This window comes from Sinocyclocheilus grahami, unplaced genomic scaffold, assembly GCF_001515645.1.
Source record: "Sinocyclocheilus grahami isolate Dianchi unplaced genomic scaffold, SAMN03320097.WGS_v1.1 scaffold98.1, whole genome shotgun sequence".
Classification (NCBI taxonomy): Eukaryota; Metazoa; Chordata; class Actinopteri; order Cypriniformes; family Cyprinidae; genus Sinocyclocheilus; species Sinocyclocheilus grahami.
Window position 1 is genome coordinate 1,212,371 of NW_015505277.1, and position 17,031 is coordinate 1,229,401.

General features: G+C 36.7%; 2 protein-coding genes across 2 annotated transcripts in view; one reads left to right on the top strand and one right to left on the bottom strand.

Annotated features, from left to right (window-relative positions):
- The window catches only part of LOC107588091 (acyl-CoA-binding domain-containing protein 5A-like), a gene marked incomplete at its 5' end in the record, with an annotated part of 12,911 nt that extends 10,020 nt beyond the window's left edge, over positions 1 to 2,891 (top strand). The window contains one exon of the mRNA XM_016276102.1: positions 2,125 to 2,891. Within this exon, the coding sequence (XP_016131588.1) occupies positions 2,125 to 2,137 (13 nt within the window). The remainder of the gene's footprint in view (positions 1 to 2,124) is intronic.
- A 3,380-nt stretch (positions 2,892 to 6,271) lies between these two features.
- The window catches only part of LOC107588092 (serine/threonine-protein kinase greatwall-like), an 11,166-nt gene continuing 406 nt past the window's right edge, over positions 6,272 to 17,031 (bottom strand). Inside the window, exons 2-10 of the mRNA XM_016276103.1 lie at positions 15,274 to 15,411; positions 14,237 to 14,376; positions 14,070 to 14,158; positions 13,840 to 13,946; positions 11,839 to 11,998; positions 11,583 to 11,752; positions 9,470 to 10,552; positions 9,238 to 9,379; positions 6,272 to 6,315 (exon numbers count right to left, since the gene is read on the bottom strand). Of these exons, the coding sequence (XP_016131589.1) occupies positions 6,272 to 6,315; positions 9,238 to 9,379; positions 9,470 to 10,552; positions 11,583 to 11,752; positions 11,839 to 11,998; positions 13,840 to 13,946; positions 14,070 to 14,158; positions 14,237 to 14,376; positions 15,274 to 15,411 (2,073 nt within the window). The remainder of the gene's footprint in view (positions 6,316 to 9,237; positions 9,380 to 9,469; positions 10,553 to 11,582; positions 11,753 to 11,838; positions 11,999 to 13,839; positions 13,947 to 14,069; positions 14,159 to 14,236; positions 14,377 to 15,273; positions 15,412 to 17,031) is intronic.

The window sequence follows — 17,031 nt, forward strand, 5'->3', positions numbered from 1 at the left end:
GAAGTATTTCCTCAGCAACCAGCACGGATCAGCTCCAGGCATGACGAAGCGATATCATCCTCTTTTGGAAGACCAAACAAAGTAGTTTCGCTTTCACGACGAAACACACGGCGGTCTAGAGTGAGCAGAGGCGGGGGGCTTGAGAACAGCGCAGCCGGCGGATTCAATGAAGGAGCGGCCGGCGGGCTTGCAGCAACCACATGTGACGACCCCGGGCTGGACTCCGCTTCGTCCACGGTGAAAGCCGATCCGGTGATCCACAGCGCGAAGTTGATGTATTTCCTCAGCGACCAGCACGGATCAGCTCCAGGCATGACGAAGCGATATCGTCCTCTTTTGGAAGGCCAAACAAAGTAGTTTCGCAATGAAACACACAGCGTCTCGACATGGCGGCAGCAACAATACTACAGCGAGAATAAAAGTTACGCCGCCTTTCTTTGCGTGAACATTTGGGCGGCATTATGCAAATCTTCCCACACCGTGACGTAGACGTGTGGGGGCGTGTTAGAACGAGCCGTTTTAGGTAGGCGTGGCTGACTCTTAACTTTTATAAAGAATATCTCTTTGGATTTGAGACTTTAGTCTTTGCAACTTTACAGATCTTCTTTATGCACCAAGCGCTTGTAACACTCCAAAGAGAAAGGAAAAATTTAAATCACATCATATGACCCCTTTAAAAGTGTGGGGTTAGTATTATTATTTTTTTTCATTAGTACTTTTATACAGCAAGGATACATTGATTAAAAGTGACATTAAAGACATTTATAATACAAAAGATTTCTATTTGAAATAAATGTTCTTTTGAACTTTCTAGTCATCAAAGCATTCTAAAAAGTAAAAAATATTATAAAATGTTATTAACTGTTTTTTTAACATTGATAATAATGGGAAATGTTTCTTGAGCAACAAATCGGCATATTAGAATGATTCTGAAGGATCATATGACAGTGAAAACTGGAGTAATTCAACTTTGCATCACACAAATAAATTATATAAATATATTAAAATTAGGTCTGTTTAGAATTGCAAATTAATTGCACATTTGCATTGAGAAATTACCCCCAAATGGTAATTTAAAGTCATTATTATATTAAATGAGAAAAGCACTGAATAGACATTAACAAGAAATTAGCTATTTATTTTCAAACTACTTTTTAAAAGAAATATTTTGATTCAACATATCATTTATTCCACAAATTCTTAAGGCTGCAATGTGGCGATAACATTGAAATTCCTTCTTTTTTTTTTTCATTCAGTAATGAAACACCATTGTGTGTTACTCCAAGATGGACAACAGTTTTACTGTGGCTTTGTTTGAAACAATTTTTGCAAAAACAGATGATACAATAATGTGTCAAATTTTAACTGTTGTATAAAATCAATGTCACATATGCAATCGTGAAGATATTCAGAAAAAAACAGGATTCTTGCTCATGTGATATTGCTAATATGATATAAATATAAGACAAAACCCCATGCAGGGGTATTTTTGCTCTCATATCTTGAACATTTAGGGACATGTAACTGCATTCATCATGCAGTAGGTTGTTGTCCTGCATCACATTTGTCAGCAATTGCATGCAGTGTAAGATGATGTACAGGTCTGCGCGAGGCGGGTGCGTTAATCATTTTAACTCATTGTTTTTTCCATAATTAATCATACCAAATTAACAAGTTAAATCGATAGCCCTAATTAAAACAGATACGTTTTTACATTTTAAATTGTATTTTTTTTATATATATATATATTACTGCTCTACTGTATTTTTCATCAAATACATGTAAAAACATTTAAAGAATCTTACTGACACTGTGCAACATTCCTGTACGAAATAGTTTATTTTGACACATAAATTAAAAGGAATAGTTTACCCAAAAATGAAAATGAACTCTAGATTTTGGAAGGCCTGAAGGCAAGTAAATTTTCATTTTTGAGTGAACTACTGCTTGAATACGGTTTGAAGGATTCATTGTTGCAACTGCTTGCTGTTTCACACTGCGTAGTTTGAACATAGCTCAGGAATGTACTACCGATTGCAACAGATATGATCATATTTGTGGCTAAAAAAAATAATTGGCGCATGTGATGGCAGGTATGTTAAAGATTGGATCATCTTGTTACAGAAGAATCAACTGAAAGGAATCGACGGATGGTTCGACACCTCTGCAGACCCAGAGGCCAGCCGTGGAGGGGGGTGTTTCTCAGCCTGTCCCGTGATCTCTAACTCCTGCTTTTGCACTATGATAACAACTCTAAGAATTAGCAAATGGAAAGACAGAGTGAATGTACGGCGATGCAGCTTATCACAAGCTTTTTTGTGCTAAGTCAGAAATCCCCAATTTCAGTAATTAAAAGTAGAATTTTCGTAGTAGTTATGAAAATCCTGTTAATAGAAATCCATTAAGGCCATTATAATAACTTACATGTCAAGTATATAATCATTCAGTGTTCTGCACACATAGCTGCTATCTGTCATTTAATAATGTAGCAAAGTGGAAGATGCACTGGTGATTTCAGCTTGAATATCTCTCTGATTCTTACCGTGTTTGACATAAAAGAGCCCATATTTGGGGTTTGAACCGTAATGGGAATAAATCAGGACTCCCCAAATTGTCGGAGTTTGTAGGAGTAAGCTTTTTAAATGTACATAAATATCTAGACTTGGCGTTTGCTCAAATGAGCTGTGGTGCTCTTCAAAGCCATAACGAAAAAAACATGCATATTAAACTGACCCTTTGCTTTGGAAATCTGAGAAAAGAGTCAGAAGGCAAATTACGTTCTTCATCCATTCAACATCCCATCATGATGCCTGCAAAGATCTGACCTATTTGATAGGGCTGTGCAATTAATCGCATGTGATTGTTATGTGCATCTCATCAGTAAAGCCGGTTCCGCGATTGGTAGTAAATCGCCATCACCTGCTTTCAGATGGAGCGGCATTTAGAGCCGTAGTTCACTTCAATTAAGCAATATCACGTTCATAATCGCAGATGAATCGCATTCGATTATGAACGCGATATTGCCTAGCTTGTCAATGAACTACCTCTCGGTGTATTAAATGCCGCTCCATCTGAAAGCAGGTGATGGAGATTTACTACTAATCACAGAACCGGCTTTACTGACGAGATGCGCATGACAATCGCATGCGATTAATTGCACAGGCCTACTATTTGATACCCTCAAAATTGTGTAGGCACAAAGCCACACATCTTAAAAATGTCTGAATGTCACCGGCTTAAAGGATTAGTTCACCCAAAATTGCAAATTTGTTTAAAATTTACTATCCCTCAGACCATCCAAGATGTAGATACGTTTTCCTTAATTAGAACCGATTTGGAGAAATCGCATCGCTTGCTCACAAATTGAGCTTTTGCATTGAATGGGTGCCGTCAGAATGAGAGTCCAAACAGCTGATAAAAACATCACAATAATCCACAAGCTGCATGTTTGTAATAAATCGATCATTAAGACATATTTTACTTCAAACTCTTGCTTCCAGCTAATATACCTCTATCAGTAATATTGCTTTCTCCAGTGAAGCCATCTCATCTGAATCAAGAGGATGTTAATTAATGGACTGAAGTTGTGTGGATTATTGTGATGTTTTTAGCAGCTGTTTGGACTCTCATTCTGACGGCACCCATTCACTGCAGAGGATCCATTGGTGAGCAAGTGATAGAATGAAGAAACAAACTCCTTTGTATCTTGAATGGCCAGAGAGTAGCATTTTTTTCCCCTTTATTTTTGGGTGAACTATTCCTTTAAATATGGAATACCAAAATAAGTGTCATTCATTTCGTGTGCACAACAAGCACACTTTTCAAGAAATACATTTCACAAAACGAATTGTAGTTTCAAATAATAAAGCGGGTGGTTAAATAAATGAATGCAGTGACATTCAAGCATTAGTGTGGCTCAAGTGTGCAAATACTTTTGTGGGTCCACTGTATTTTGTTAGTGCATTTCTCAATACGGTTGCATCGTTACTGATGTTAATTCATGGCTATGGTGAATTATTTGAATAATACTGCAAGGACTGTATGCATGAGAAGTTTAAAATCTTTGTCAATGTTTGCAGGATGTAATTGAGATCGAAAGCTACCCGGGTTGAATTGCAAAGCACTTTCGATGAATGTGAAGAGTGACAGATTAAGATCTGAAATAAATCATATTCATAATGTTTATAGCCCTATGACTAATATCAGGCTGAAATCTAATGAATCATTTACATTGGCAGTTTTTTGTTTTTTTGAAACTGAAAAATGCAAGCGTTTTGTTTCATTGTAGTTTGTGTAAATTAGCCAATAATGTTAATAATTCCTTTAATAATTGTATATTAGATATGTGCAAAAATATATACTTGGAAAAAGTTCTATTTTAATTGTACTTTACTGTAAAGTAGCATTTGCATATATTATTCATGTCTGTAATACTACTTGGAATCGTCTGTAGAGCAGGAGGTTCTTGATTTAATGCTTTTGTTCAAACTAAACACACCGTTTTCTATTAACCATTGCAAATTTGCATAAATTTGCCTTCAGTGTATTAAATGCCGCTCCATCTGAAAGCAGGTGATGGAGATTTACTACTAATCACAGAACCGGCTTTACTGACGAGATGCGCATGACAATCGCATGCGATTAATTGCACAGGCCTACTATTTGATACCCTCAAAATTGTGTAGGCACAAAGCCACACATCTTAAAAATGTCTGAATGTCACCGGCTTAAAGGATTAGTTCACCCAAAATTGCAAATTTGTTTAAAATTTACTATCCCTCAGACCATCCAAGATGTAGATACGTTTTCCTTAATTAGAACCGATTTGGAGAAATCGCATCGCTTGCTCACAAATTGAGCTTTTGCATTGAATGGGTGCCGTCAGAATGAGAGTCCAAACAGCTGATAAAAACATCACAATAATCCACAAGCTGCATGTTTGTAACTATTTGATACCCTCAAAAGTGTGTAGGCACAAAGCCACACATCTTAAAAATGTCTGAATGTCACCGGCTTAAAGGAATAGTTCACCCAAAATTGTAAATTTGTTTAAAATGTACTATCCTTCAGACCATCCAAGATGTAGATAGGTTTTCCTTAATCAGAACCGATTTGGAGAAATCGCATCACTTGCTCACAAATTGATCTTCTGCATTGAATGGGTGCCGTCAGAATGAGAGTCCAAACAGCTGATTAAAACATCACAATAATCCACAAGCTGCATGTTTGTGCATGTTTGTAATAAATCGATCATTAAGACATATTTTACTTCAAACTCTTGCTTCCAGCTAATATACCTCTATCAGTAATATTGCTTTCTCCAGTGAAGCCATCTCATCTGAATCAAGAGGATGTTAATTAATGGACTGAAGTTGTGTGGATTATTGTGATGTTTTTAGCAGCTGTTTGGACTCTCATTCTGATTCGACTCTGTTCCCTTTCGGGCTCTGTCTTTACATTTATTTTAAAAGATGAAGCTTGCGATTATGGTAAGGGGCGTTACATTTCCGATGAGTACTTGCGGTGTTCGGCCAATCACAATGCACTGGGTCAGCTGGCCAATCAGAGCAGACTGCGCTTGTCGGAAGGAGGGACTTTGTAGAAAACGAAGCGTTTGAGAGAGGCGGGGCATAGAGGACTTACAATAATGTACAGTATTTGAAAAATAATGTGTTTTTTGAACATTATAGCATGTCAACATATTCTGTTACACCAAATAATGATCTTTAAAAATAGCATCATATGACCCCTTTAAGAAAACAACTACAAAACCCCAATGCTAGGATGTGCTGGGTTGTTGGCAGGGTGTTGCTATGCAGTTGCTAGGGTGTTCTTGGTAGTCAAAAGGACAGAATCAAAAGCGTACACCTCCAAATCTCCAGATTTACCTCAGTCCCTTCTTCGATGCAAGTTGATAGGATTTTCCCCCCACCTGTGTTATTGTGAAAATTGTCTGTTTGCTTAGAAAAGGAATAACACACCTCTTCTTAAGCTACACTATTTGAGGTATCTTTTTATGTCCATAGAACAAACGTGAATTTATTTTAAATTGCTAACATGAAAGTATACTCAAACACTTTTTCAGCCTTTCAAACATACTACATTTGTCAGTGTATGCAAAACAAAGGCAAAGTTCCATCTTTTCTCCAAATTTGTGCCACACGCACTGTACCCATCCCCTAGCATACTTGTAAAACTGAAGTACACTTTGGGGTTACCAAGTATATCTAAATTACACAGTACTTTTGCGCAACATTGCATGTGGCCCAATTTAGTAGGTCCAAAAGGTGGCAACACTGACCATGGCCATTGCCGCTTTTTCAGACACAAGCAATTGACAAGCACTTGTGTGAAGTTTAAAGGAGACATATTATGCCCCTTTTTACAATATGTAATAAAAGTCTCTGGTGTCCAGAGAACGTGTCTGTGAAGTTTCAGCTCAAAATACTCCACAGATAAATGTATTATATCATTTTGAAAATGCCTATTTTGAGTGGAAGCAAAAACATGCAGTTTTTTTGGGCCTGTCTCTTTAAATGCAAATGAGCTGCTGCTCCCCGCCCTCTTTTTCAGAATAGAGCCGCGCCATTACAGCTGGTACCTACTAAAAACATCTGTTTTGGTTCTGATTATCATGTTTATCGCGCTGATATCATGTGTTTTAAACCATACGAGTTTAAACTTCAGATATAAGGTTTTCTGAGCGCACACATCCGAAGCACACGGACAGAAAGCGGCTGTCACAGCATGCGAGTACTAAACTAAGTTCTCATTCACACACAAGATTACGTTAAAAACACAAGTTACAAAAACAGTCGGTTATGTCTGTGAAGGTAGACAGCTGGGAAATAAATTGCATGTTTATTTTAGATCTGTGTGGTAAATAAATCAATAAATGCACTGCTCTCTTGTCTCCTCTGAGGCTGGGACTCTAAATAGTGTTCTGTGCTCGTCTGTGCAGCCAAAGACAGAACAGTTAGCATGTTTTGCTCAAACTTTCACCATGGCGTTAGAGCTGGTACACCGTTGTCGCTTGTGAAATCAAAATGACGGCGTCTTGAGTGGAAACTTAGAGATTAAGGGGCGGTAATATTATAATGAGATCTCTTTGCCACATCACCAAGGGAGTGTTCTGTGCTCGTCTGTGCAGCCAAAGACAGAACAGTTAGCATGTTTTGCTCAAACTTTCACCATGGCGTTAGAGCTGGTACACCGTTGTCGCTTGTGAAATCAAAATGACGGCGTCTTGAGTGGAAACTTAGAGATTAAGGGGCGGTAATATTATAATGAGATCCCTTTGCCACATCACCCAGGGAGCGAAATCAGACGTGCTCGTTTTCTCAGACGCTTGCAGAAAAAGGCTTACCAAAACAAAGTTACTGGGTTAATCTTTTTCACGTTTCCTTGGTTGGTAGATGCACCGGGGACCTGATTATAGCACTTAAAACCTGGAAAAGTCAGATTTTCATGATATGTCTCCTTTAAACAACTATAAAGACTGTAATGCTCAACTTCTACAGAGAAATACCACCAACACTGACAAAGATGGAACTTTCTAGTGAGAATTTGTCATGCTGCAGAGTATATTTTGAAAGTGTAACCGTTCGGCTGTGGGTATGTGTTAAGTGTTTGTGTCAAAACTGCTGCAAAACTTTCCCCAAACCATCCCACACTCTTCCAGCCAAACAGGTAGTCCTGTCACCAACAGTTTAGTCAGAAATGGACATGTCGCTTCACTCGAACAAAGACAGCAATGCTTCAAAAGTACTACAAAGTTAGTGTTCATAAATGACGTATGACAGGCCATAAATGACGTTTACTTGACTCTATTAACTAGGATAACACAAAATATTTCTCACTGAACACCCCAGAATTCCCAAGAACCGTCATAACAGCCCAAAAGAGTTCAGACAGCGTTACTGAAGCATTAAGGGTGATGAATCAGGAGCTGCCAATCACAAAAGCTGCAGCCCATAATGGAATTAGTCAGCCACGTCCTTAACTCAAGGCCCCGATATACGAAAATTTAAGAATAAACTAGCGTGCCATGATTTCTAACAAAATTAGCCCAAAACAAAGTTTATTTCAGAAGTTCAAAGCATCTTGCCAAAATTAACTTTCTGAAAAATGTTGCTTTGATTTCTAAGCAAACTACCATTGGTCCATGGCCATTAGGTAATAGGTAGGTGTGCTCTGTGGTTTTACTTTCTTTGATGTGCAATTCAAAGTGAAAGCAAGACTAACATATTTTATGCTTAATGGTGTAAAATTGTTGTATAAAGTGCTATATAAATAAACATTACATGACTTAACTGGAGTGCTGAATTGCAGAGCTGGAGGAAACATCTGCACATCACTATGATCAGATGCTTTTTTAACTGCTGTGTGTTTATATTGTTACTGAGAGGAAAGCACACAGCACATATTTACACAGTCATCGAATTGCAGAGGGTGGCGTCAGGAAGTTTGCTACCAGTATACCACTTGTCTGGCATTTCAAAATAATTTTTGCCCCCAAGCGAAAAAATACTTTGCTGTGAGTATATCGAGGCCTTAATGCGGTAAAGCTTCCCACACATGCACCAACATCTCCACTGGTTGGAATCTAACTGAATACTTTTTAGTATACTTACCACAACTTACAGACCCTGAAACTAAAACATAATATCTGTTAATGAAGGCAAAGTACAAAATTAAGTCCCATTTTATATTAGGTGTCTTTAAACACTATATACTTATGATAATGGTTGACCATTATCATTACCTAATATTTGAGGCACATATGTGACCCTGGAGCACAAAACCAGTCTTAAGTCGCTGGGGTATATTTTTAGCGATAGCCAAAAAATACAGTGTATGGGTCAAAATAATTTTTCTTTTATGCCAAAAATCATTAGGATATTAAGTAAAGATGAAGATATTTTTACAATTTCCTACCGTAAATATATCAAAACTTAATTTTAAATTAGTAATATGCATTGCTAAGAACTTCATTTGGACAACTTTAAAGGTGATTTTCTCAGTATTTAGATTTTTTTGCACCTCAGATTACAGATTTTCAAATAGTTGTATCTCGGCCACATATTGTCCTATCCTAACAAATCATACATCAATGGAAAGCTTATTTATTCAGCTTTCAGAACATGTATAAATCTCAATTTCAAGAAATTTACCCTTATGACTGGTTTTGTGGTCCAGGGTCACATATTTCTATAACTTGACCACTTAAACTCTTACCATGAGCTTTGCCTAGTAAAAGTTCCGGTGCCAAGTAATCAGGAGTTCCCAGGATAGGAGCCCCTTCCACACGTTCTGGACCTCTACGAACACTTTTTGGTGTCCTATAGGGAGTGTGAGACACAACCATCTGCTGTGGAGTCTAGGAAAGAAAAAGCAGACATTCTCTCATTTCCAATTCCAATTTAAACCCGTTTTCTCCAGTTTCATTTGAGTTCCAAAAGATTCTCACCTGGTAAAGTGAGCTGCTCAGACTGGGCCTTTTCTCCTGAACTGGAGTCACTGCAGACGGGGCATTGTGGAAGGAGGCTGACGCAGACAACTCCATGGCATCCAAAGAGGCCAGGCTGAGATGTGAAGTACAAGAGCGGTTAATGGAGCTGCAGTAGCTCCTAAATGCAACCACGTTCCTGGGTTTGAGGAAGCCAGGTGATTTGACCATACTGTCAGACAACCCACGAGGATGGCCAAGAAGAGAACGCTCAGATCTACCCCTATGCTGCTTTGCACTGCTGTGCTTTGGTGTAGCCAAGGTGGGCCGGGCCACCGGTGTGACTACAGAAATCTCATTTTCATCCAGCTCCTCAAAAGAGGACGACAAAGCCTCTTGTTTAACCACTGACATCTCATGGGCTGAGCCGTCCGAATCTAAACTAAGGCTTCTTCTGATATTTCGGTCATCACCGGGTGAGGTCGGGGAGCTCGAGTTGGCCTCTGTTTTAGGCAAAGCCACCTCCTCACCTTGATCTTCGAGATCACAAAAGAGATTTTTGGCCACGGCTATGGGACTAGATTGCTTTTGGCCCATTCTCTCACTCATCTTTTGACATATCTGTGCACTTTTAACATCATCAAGCCCCACAGTGGAGAAAATTCCTGTCAAGCCTGTGTGGGCCCTTGATTTGTCCTCAGGAATGTGGAAAGACCTCTTGTAAACAGTGTTGTTTTTCTTGCAATGGATCTCAGCCTGCTCTGGGCTTTTCTCTACTTCGTCAAAAGCTCTCTTTACTGAGGATTTGGGTTCTGTTGGCGGCTCCGGTTTCATAAGACTTGATTGATGGGGATCAGCCTTACCCAGTGGAGTAGCACAGTGGTCAGATGCACTGAATTGGAGTCTCTTTGCAGAAATATCTGGTTTAATAATTCTGCTATTGTCCACTTGTTTATTGAGTGGAGTCAAAACAGTGCTGTGATCTTGAACTCGTGCTGGAAACATCTTCCTTCTTTCCACAGGTGTCAAGGGAATGTTTCTTGACACTCTATTGCCCACTTCTCTTCCGTTTAACTGTGGAAGCTTCTCACCATCTTGTAAATTCTAGAAATGCGAGATTACATGATTTACTGATTGCATGATTTTTCTTTTTTTATATACACTAAAATGTAAGTTTTTTTTTAAGGAAATAAACACTTTTACTCAGCAAGAATTCATTAAATTGACCAAGATGGAAACTAAAGACATTTATATTATAAAAGATCTCCATCTCAAGTACATGCTGTTTTCTATTCATCAAATAATTATGAAAAATGTAGCACCAAATCAGCATATTAGAATGATTTCTGGAGGATCACGTGACACTGAAGACTGGAGAAATGGCCGCTGAAAGATTTAGCTTTGCCATTACAAAGAGTAAACTGTAAATTACATTCTACATTTTATATAAAAGCCAAATTAATTGATTATAATATAATTATTTTTTTTGTAACATTTGTTCTAATCTCTCACCATAATTAGCATCATCAATTAGCAAAATTACTGAAAATGTGTAGTATGGTATTGTATTATTACTAGTGCTGTCAAATGATTAATTGCGATTAATCACATCCAAAATAAAAGTTTTTATTTACATATTATATCGGTGTACTGTGTATATTTATTATGTATATACAAATACACACACATACAGTATATATTTTGAAAATATTTACATGTAAATATTTATATAATTTATATTATATATATATATATATATATATAAACATTTAATATATAAACAAAACATTTTTCTTAAATATATACATGCATGGGAGTGTATTTATATATACATAATAAATATACACAGCACACATACATATACTATGTGAACAAAATCTTTTTTTTTGGATGAGATTAATTGGGATTAATTGTTTTGACAGCACTAATTATTACACAATATATTGATATCGATAATTACAGTGTTTTTTCCCCTCCAAATTCATCATGATCTGCATTGGTCATTTTGAATTATGCTACTCACTTCCCCTACTTTTATTTGATTACCTTTTCCATCAGCTCAAAAATCAATTTTTCATTCTGTACGTTAAAATTCAGCTGTAGCATTTTAAAAACAGTAATGCTGATACAAAACCTGCTCATCTTCCCACATGGGACTGACACAGTCTTCAGAGTCAGTAGTGGATGGTAACAGGCATGAGTGGGCACTCCCAACACTCAGAGTCTCAAATCTATTCCTGGATTTCATCAGCCTTGGTGTCAAACTCTTAGCCAGCAGGCCAGGACTAAACACACTGTTGGATCCTAGAGAATATCACGTTAGGCTTTACAATGTTCCACTAGAGCAAAAACAACGATAGACTTTCAAAGCACATTATTCTGAAGCATACCTAGAGCTCGAGTTGTGCATACTGGTGAATTCAGATGATCAGCCCGTCTCTTCAGCAGAGGTGAACACAGAGAACTATTCCTCTGCTTGACTTTGCCGCAGGACATGGGGCTGCCCAACAATGTGCTGCTGTGACGCTTGCCTTCTGTCACCGGGGTATTCTGCCAATTCAAGTCAAAATAGGACATTGCACAAACTCTTTCAAACATATTGTAGTTGTTAAGTTGATTTAATGACATAGCAAGGCAAAGTTAAAGGGTTAGTTCACCCAAAAATAAAAATTAGCACATAAATTACTCACCTTCAAGTCATCCTAGGTGTATATGACTTTCTTCTTTCAGACGAATCCAGTTGGAGTTCTATTAAAAATTGTCATCTTTGATCTTTCAAGCTGTTTCATGGCACTCAGCGGGTGTTGCATGCATCCGTCCAAAAGAAGTTAAATAAAAAGCGCCCATCCATTAAAAAAAAATAAATTCTCAGACGGCTCCGGGGGGTGAACAAAGGCCTACTGTAGCGAATCGATGCGTTTTTGTAAGAAAAATATCCATATTCAAAGCGTAAGATTCACTTCAATGTAGCTTGCGCCAACAGTTGTACACGGAAGCAGCTCCGGGCGGATGACGTATGAGTCTCGTGAAAACCAGCATTTGTTAACAATGTTTACTTTAGCAAAGGAAAACCAGTCTCCTCTTGGCTTATATCGAAATCTTCCGACATTCTTCTTTACAAATCCTCGTTTTGTACTTCTAATTAGTGACCGTTGTTTTGTTTTGATCGCTCCCCTGCTCTTCCGCGTGCGTCACTTCTGAGCGGCGCATACGCAACGCCGACCTCCATACGTCATCTGCCCGGAGCTGCTTCCGTGTACAACAGTGAGCGCAAGCTAGATTCAAGTTATTATTACGTTTTGAATATGGATATTTTTCTTACAAAAACGCATCGATTCGCTACAGAAGGCCTTTGTTCATTCCTCAGAGCAGTGTGAGGCACTTTTTTATGGATGGGCGCTTTTTATTTAACTTCTTTTGGACTGATGCATGCAACACCCGCTGAGTGGCATTAAACAGCTTGAAAAATCAAAGACAATTTTTAATATAACCCTGACTGGATTCGTCTGAAAGAAGAAAGTCATATATATCTAGGATGACTTGAGGGTGAGTAATTTATGGGCTAATTTCCATTTTTGGGTGAACTACCCCTTTAACAGCACATCACTTTACATCACTACGTCTTACATGTGTTGATCAAGTTTGTGCATTTTTATATCTTGGAAAATTAAATTAGATTTTGTTGTTGTGATATACTGATCATTTTTGTAATGTGATATGATAGGGATGTCAGTGTCACTTCAGAAATCATTCTAATATGTCAATTTGGCACTCAAGAAACATTTAAATTCTGCTTTTTTTGTTGAAACCAAGATAACTTTTTTCAAAATGCTTTGATGAATAGAAAGTTCAAAAGAGCAGCATTTATTTGAAATAGAAACTTTCTGTATCATTGTAAATGTCTTTACTGCCACTTTTGATCAATTTAATGGACTAACCCTAAACTTTTGAAGGATACTGATAGTGATTTAGTATTTTGTAGATAATAAATTTAAATGTCATAAAAGTAAAGCTAGCTAGCTGACATGACGTTTTTGTCCAAGCTGCATAAATGACTTGAAAGAACAGTCTGGAAAGCTTCAGTTAGAATAAGTTAAAATTATATACAAATCCTTAATGTATCACGCTGTATGCCACAGTTTATCCAAATATGTGTTGTTAATTTATATATTTATTTTTAATATAGCTAAGAGTTACATTATAGCCCCTTTTATTTACATTTTTCAAAGATGAAAATTTGCTACTAAAATAGATATTTGATAAATTAGCAATATTAATTAATCAAATCAAAGCTAATAAAATAACAACTGAATCACCAGGGACAGCAGAAAAAAAATATTATTGTTGAGCCATGTAATATACAAATGAAACGATTGTGCAAATCTACTCACGAGGCCAAGGGAGCTTATCAGTGACAGAACTTGACCAGGTGTTCTGAAATAATCTTTATTAGGTTTCACCAAAGAAGGTGTGGTTAAAATGTCCATCAGGTTTAGTTCTGGAGGATGGGGAAGGAAAGGTTTGTTAATATCACAAGACAAAATATTTTAGCATTTATTGTTGTTAACAACAATATTAATAAAAAATATATATTAAAAAAAAATAAAAATAAAAAACATACCCCTGTCAAGTTTAACCTTGGAGAGCCCAAAGTCAGTGAGTTTAATGTGACCCTCATTTGAGATGAGCATGTTGTCTGGTTTTAAGTCCCTGAGTCAAATGACAAAAAGGATGTCAGTTTGATAAACAAAAGATTAAAAATTACTCATAATTCTCCTATGAATATACCTGTGAATAATGCGGTGTCTGTGAAGGTAATCCAGAGCGAGTGCGACCTCTGAGATGTATTTCAGAGACATGTCCTCATCAAAGTATCCATAAATATGAAGAAGTGATTTTACATCTCCACCAATCAGATACTCCATCACCTAGAAAAAAAAGCATGCATGCACCTTTTAAAGTTTCACATTTAACAAGTAGTTCACCCAAAAATGTAAATTTGCTGAAAATGTACTCACCCTGAGGCCATCCAAGATGTAGATGAAGTTGTTTAGTCATCAGAACAGTTCTGGAGAAATCTAGCATTACATCACTTGCTCACCAATGGATCCTCTGCAGTGAATGGGTGCCGTCAGAGCAACTGATACAAACATCACAGTAATCCACATGACTCCAGTCCATTAATTAATATCTTGTGAAGTGAAAAACTGCATGTTTGTAATGAACAAATCCATCATTAAGATGATTTTAACTTTATAATATCACTTTCTCTAGTGAAAAAGTCATCACGTCTGAATCAGGAGAGAAATATGCAAACATTTTGCACCATTTATAAGCAGAAACAGTTCAGAACAGTTCTAAACTAAAATGTGATTGGATTTTGATGTGATAGGACAACAGGGGATGGACTTTTTTATTGAAGGAAGCATTGTTTTGAATTAAGATTTTTTTTAGCCAAAGTGACTGTTTAGAAGTTAAATTGCCTTTATGGGTTTGTTTCTAACAAACACAGTTTTTTCACTTCACAAGACGTTAACTGATGGACTGGAGTGGTGTGGATTACTGTCATGTTTTTATCAGCTGTTGGACTCTCATTCTGACGGCACCCATTCACTGCAGAGGATCCATTGGTGAGCAAGTGATGTAATGCTACATTTCTCCAAATCTGTTACGATGACACATCTACATGGCTTGAGGGTAATTAGCCTACATTTTGTTGCCAAACTTTCATTTTTGGTTGAATTATTCCTTTAAATATTTTCCACCTGAGGTCTTTTTGAAATGTGACCTGCACCGGTTTTAATGAGATTCATCCTTGTACGTACCAGATAGACTTTAGTTGCAGTTTGTAAAGAGTAAAACAGGTGCACAATAAAAGGACTTTTACTGAGAGCCAGAGCATCTCTCTCAGCTCTCATCTGATCAGTCATGTTCTTATCCACCATGTCTGCTTTCTTCACCACCTGACAAAAAAAAAATCAATGCTAACAATTTTAAATGGTTAAACAGTTGAGAAAATCTGAACGACATGACAAACAGTAACTATAATAAACAAAAATATGTATATGTGTGTATATATATATATATATATGTGTATGTATATGTGTGTATATATATATATATATATGACTGCGCTCGTTAATCCTCCAGGGGGCGCGCGGCGGTTTAGAAATCTCAGAATGTATTTGGAATATTTATTTACCAAAAAATATAATCCCAAAGATTTTGGAACCTGGCGCACAAACGCACGTCCTGTTGTTTTTCCAAAAACAAAAAATCTTTTAGAAATGGCATTTTATGCTTAAACCCTTTTTCGTCTTTTTGACCCACAAACCTGCAATAATTAAATGTTAAACAACACAAATATCCTTTATGTATTTAATCCCGTTCTATTAACCAATGTCTTCGATGATCCAGTTCAACCGTATTAATAAGCAAAAATTACTCTAGACAAACATTTGTGTTTTTCTTTGTTTATTGCTGAAGTGTGTTGAAATGTCTTCTTCTGCATTCTACTGTACGGACGTAAATTTACTTTCCCTTCAGCCTGAGGCTGATTCATTTCACTTTTGGTGTGAAAAGGCTTTTATATTTAACAAAAATATAATTTTTTTATTTTAAAATCAAACAAGCAAGCCCTGTCCAGATTTAAAAAGTAACGCAAAAGTAACGTAACGCATTACTTTCCATAAAAAGTAACTAAGTAACGTAATTAGTTACTTTTTTATGGAGTAACGCAATATTGTAACGCATTACTTTGAAAAGTAACTTTCCCCAACACTGGCTATGTATTAAAACCCCTTTTTCTTCATTTGTTTAAATTGTATTTTGTTGTTATGGTCTATCATTTTTATGTTGATGGTTGTATTACTTTTTGTATAGGCTACTGTTTTTGATTTTTGAGCGTTAATTAAAAAAAATATATAATTCAGCAGACTATATGTCACGGATTAGTATTTTATTCATTTAATTAATTATTCATATTTTATGAACGAAATGTTATTATTTAATAGTTTTATATTACGGATTAATATTCAGCTTAATGAGCGGATAGCTTTTTAAAACCTTAGATGTGGCTATGGAATAAAGAAGCCTATATGCAAGAAAGAAAATAACACTCATAATTCCGTATGCAAATGATGTAATTTCGGTTATTAGATTTTAAGTGGTGGTAGTAAATGTTATAATTTTATACCACTACTATAAAAAACTAACTAAAAGAATTGTACTGCCAAGCGTAACTAATGTAAATAACACTTTTCATAATTAGAATAGGCTATACTTCACCATTGAAGCCACGAAGTGGCGCTGTTATCGTTATTAATGCCAAAATAATTGACAGTATTTGACAGTTGTGTTGTAAAGTGTGTAATAAACTAAATTTAAAAATAAATTGCACGAAAACTGTAACGTTACTTGAAAAGTACACACTGAAAACAAAAATGTATTTCTTCTTCTTCTTCTTTTTTTTATGAAAATGATTCCCCAAATGCCCCCCCCCCCTCTCTTTCTCTCTCTCTCTCTCTCTCTCTTTCTCTCTCTATTTCAATTTCAATTTAAGAGTGCTTTATTGGCTTATTGGC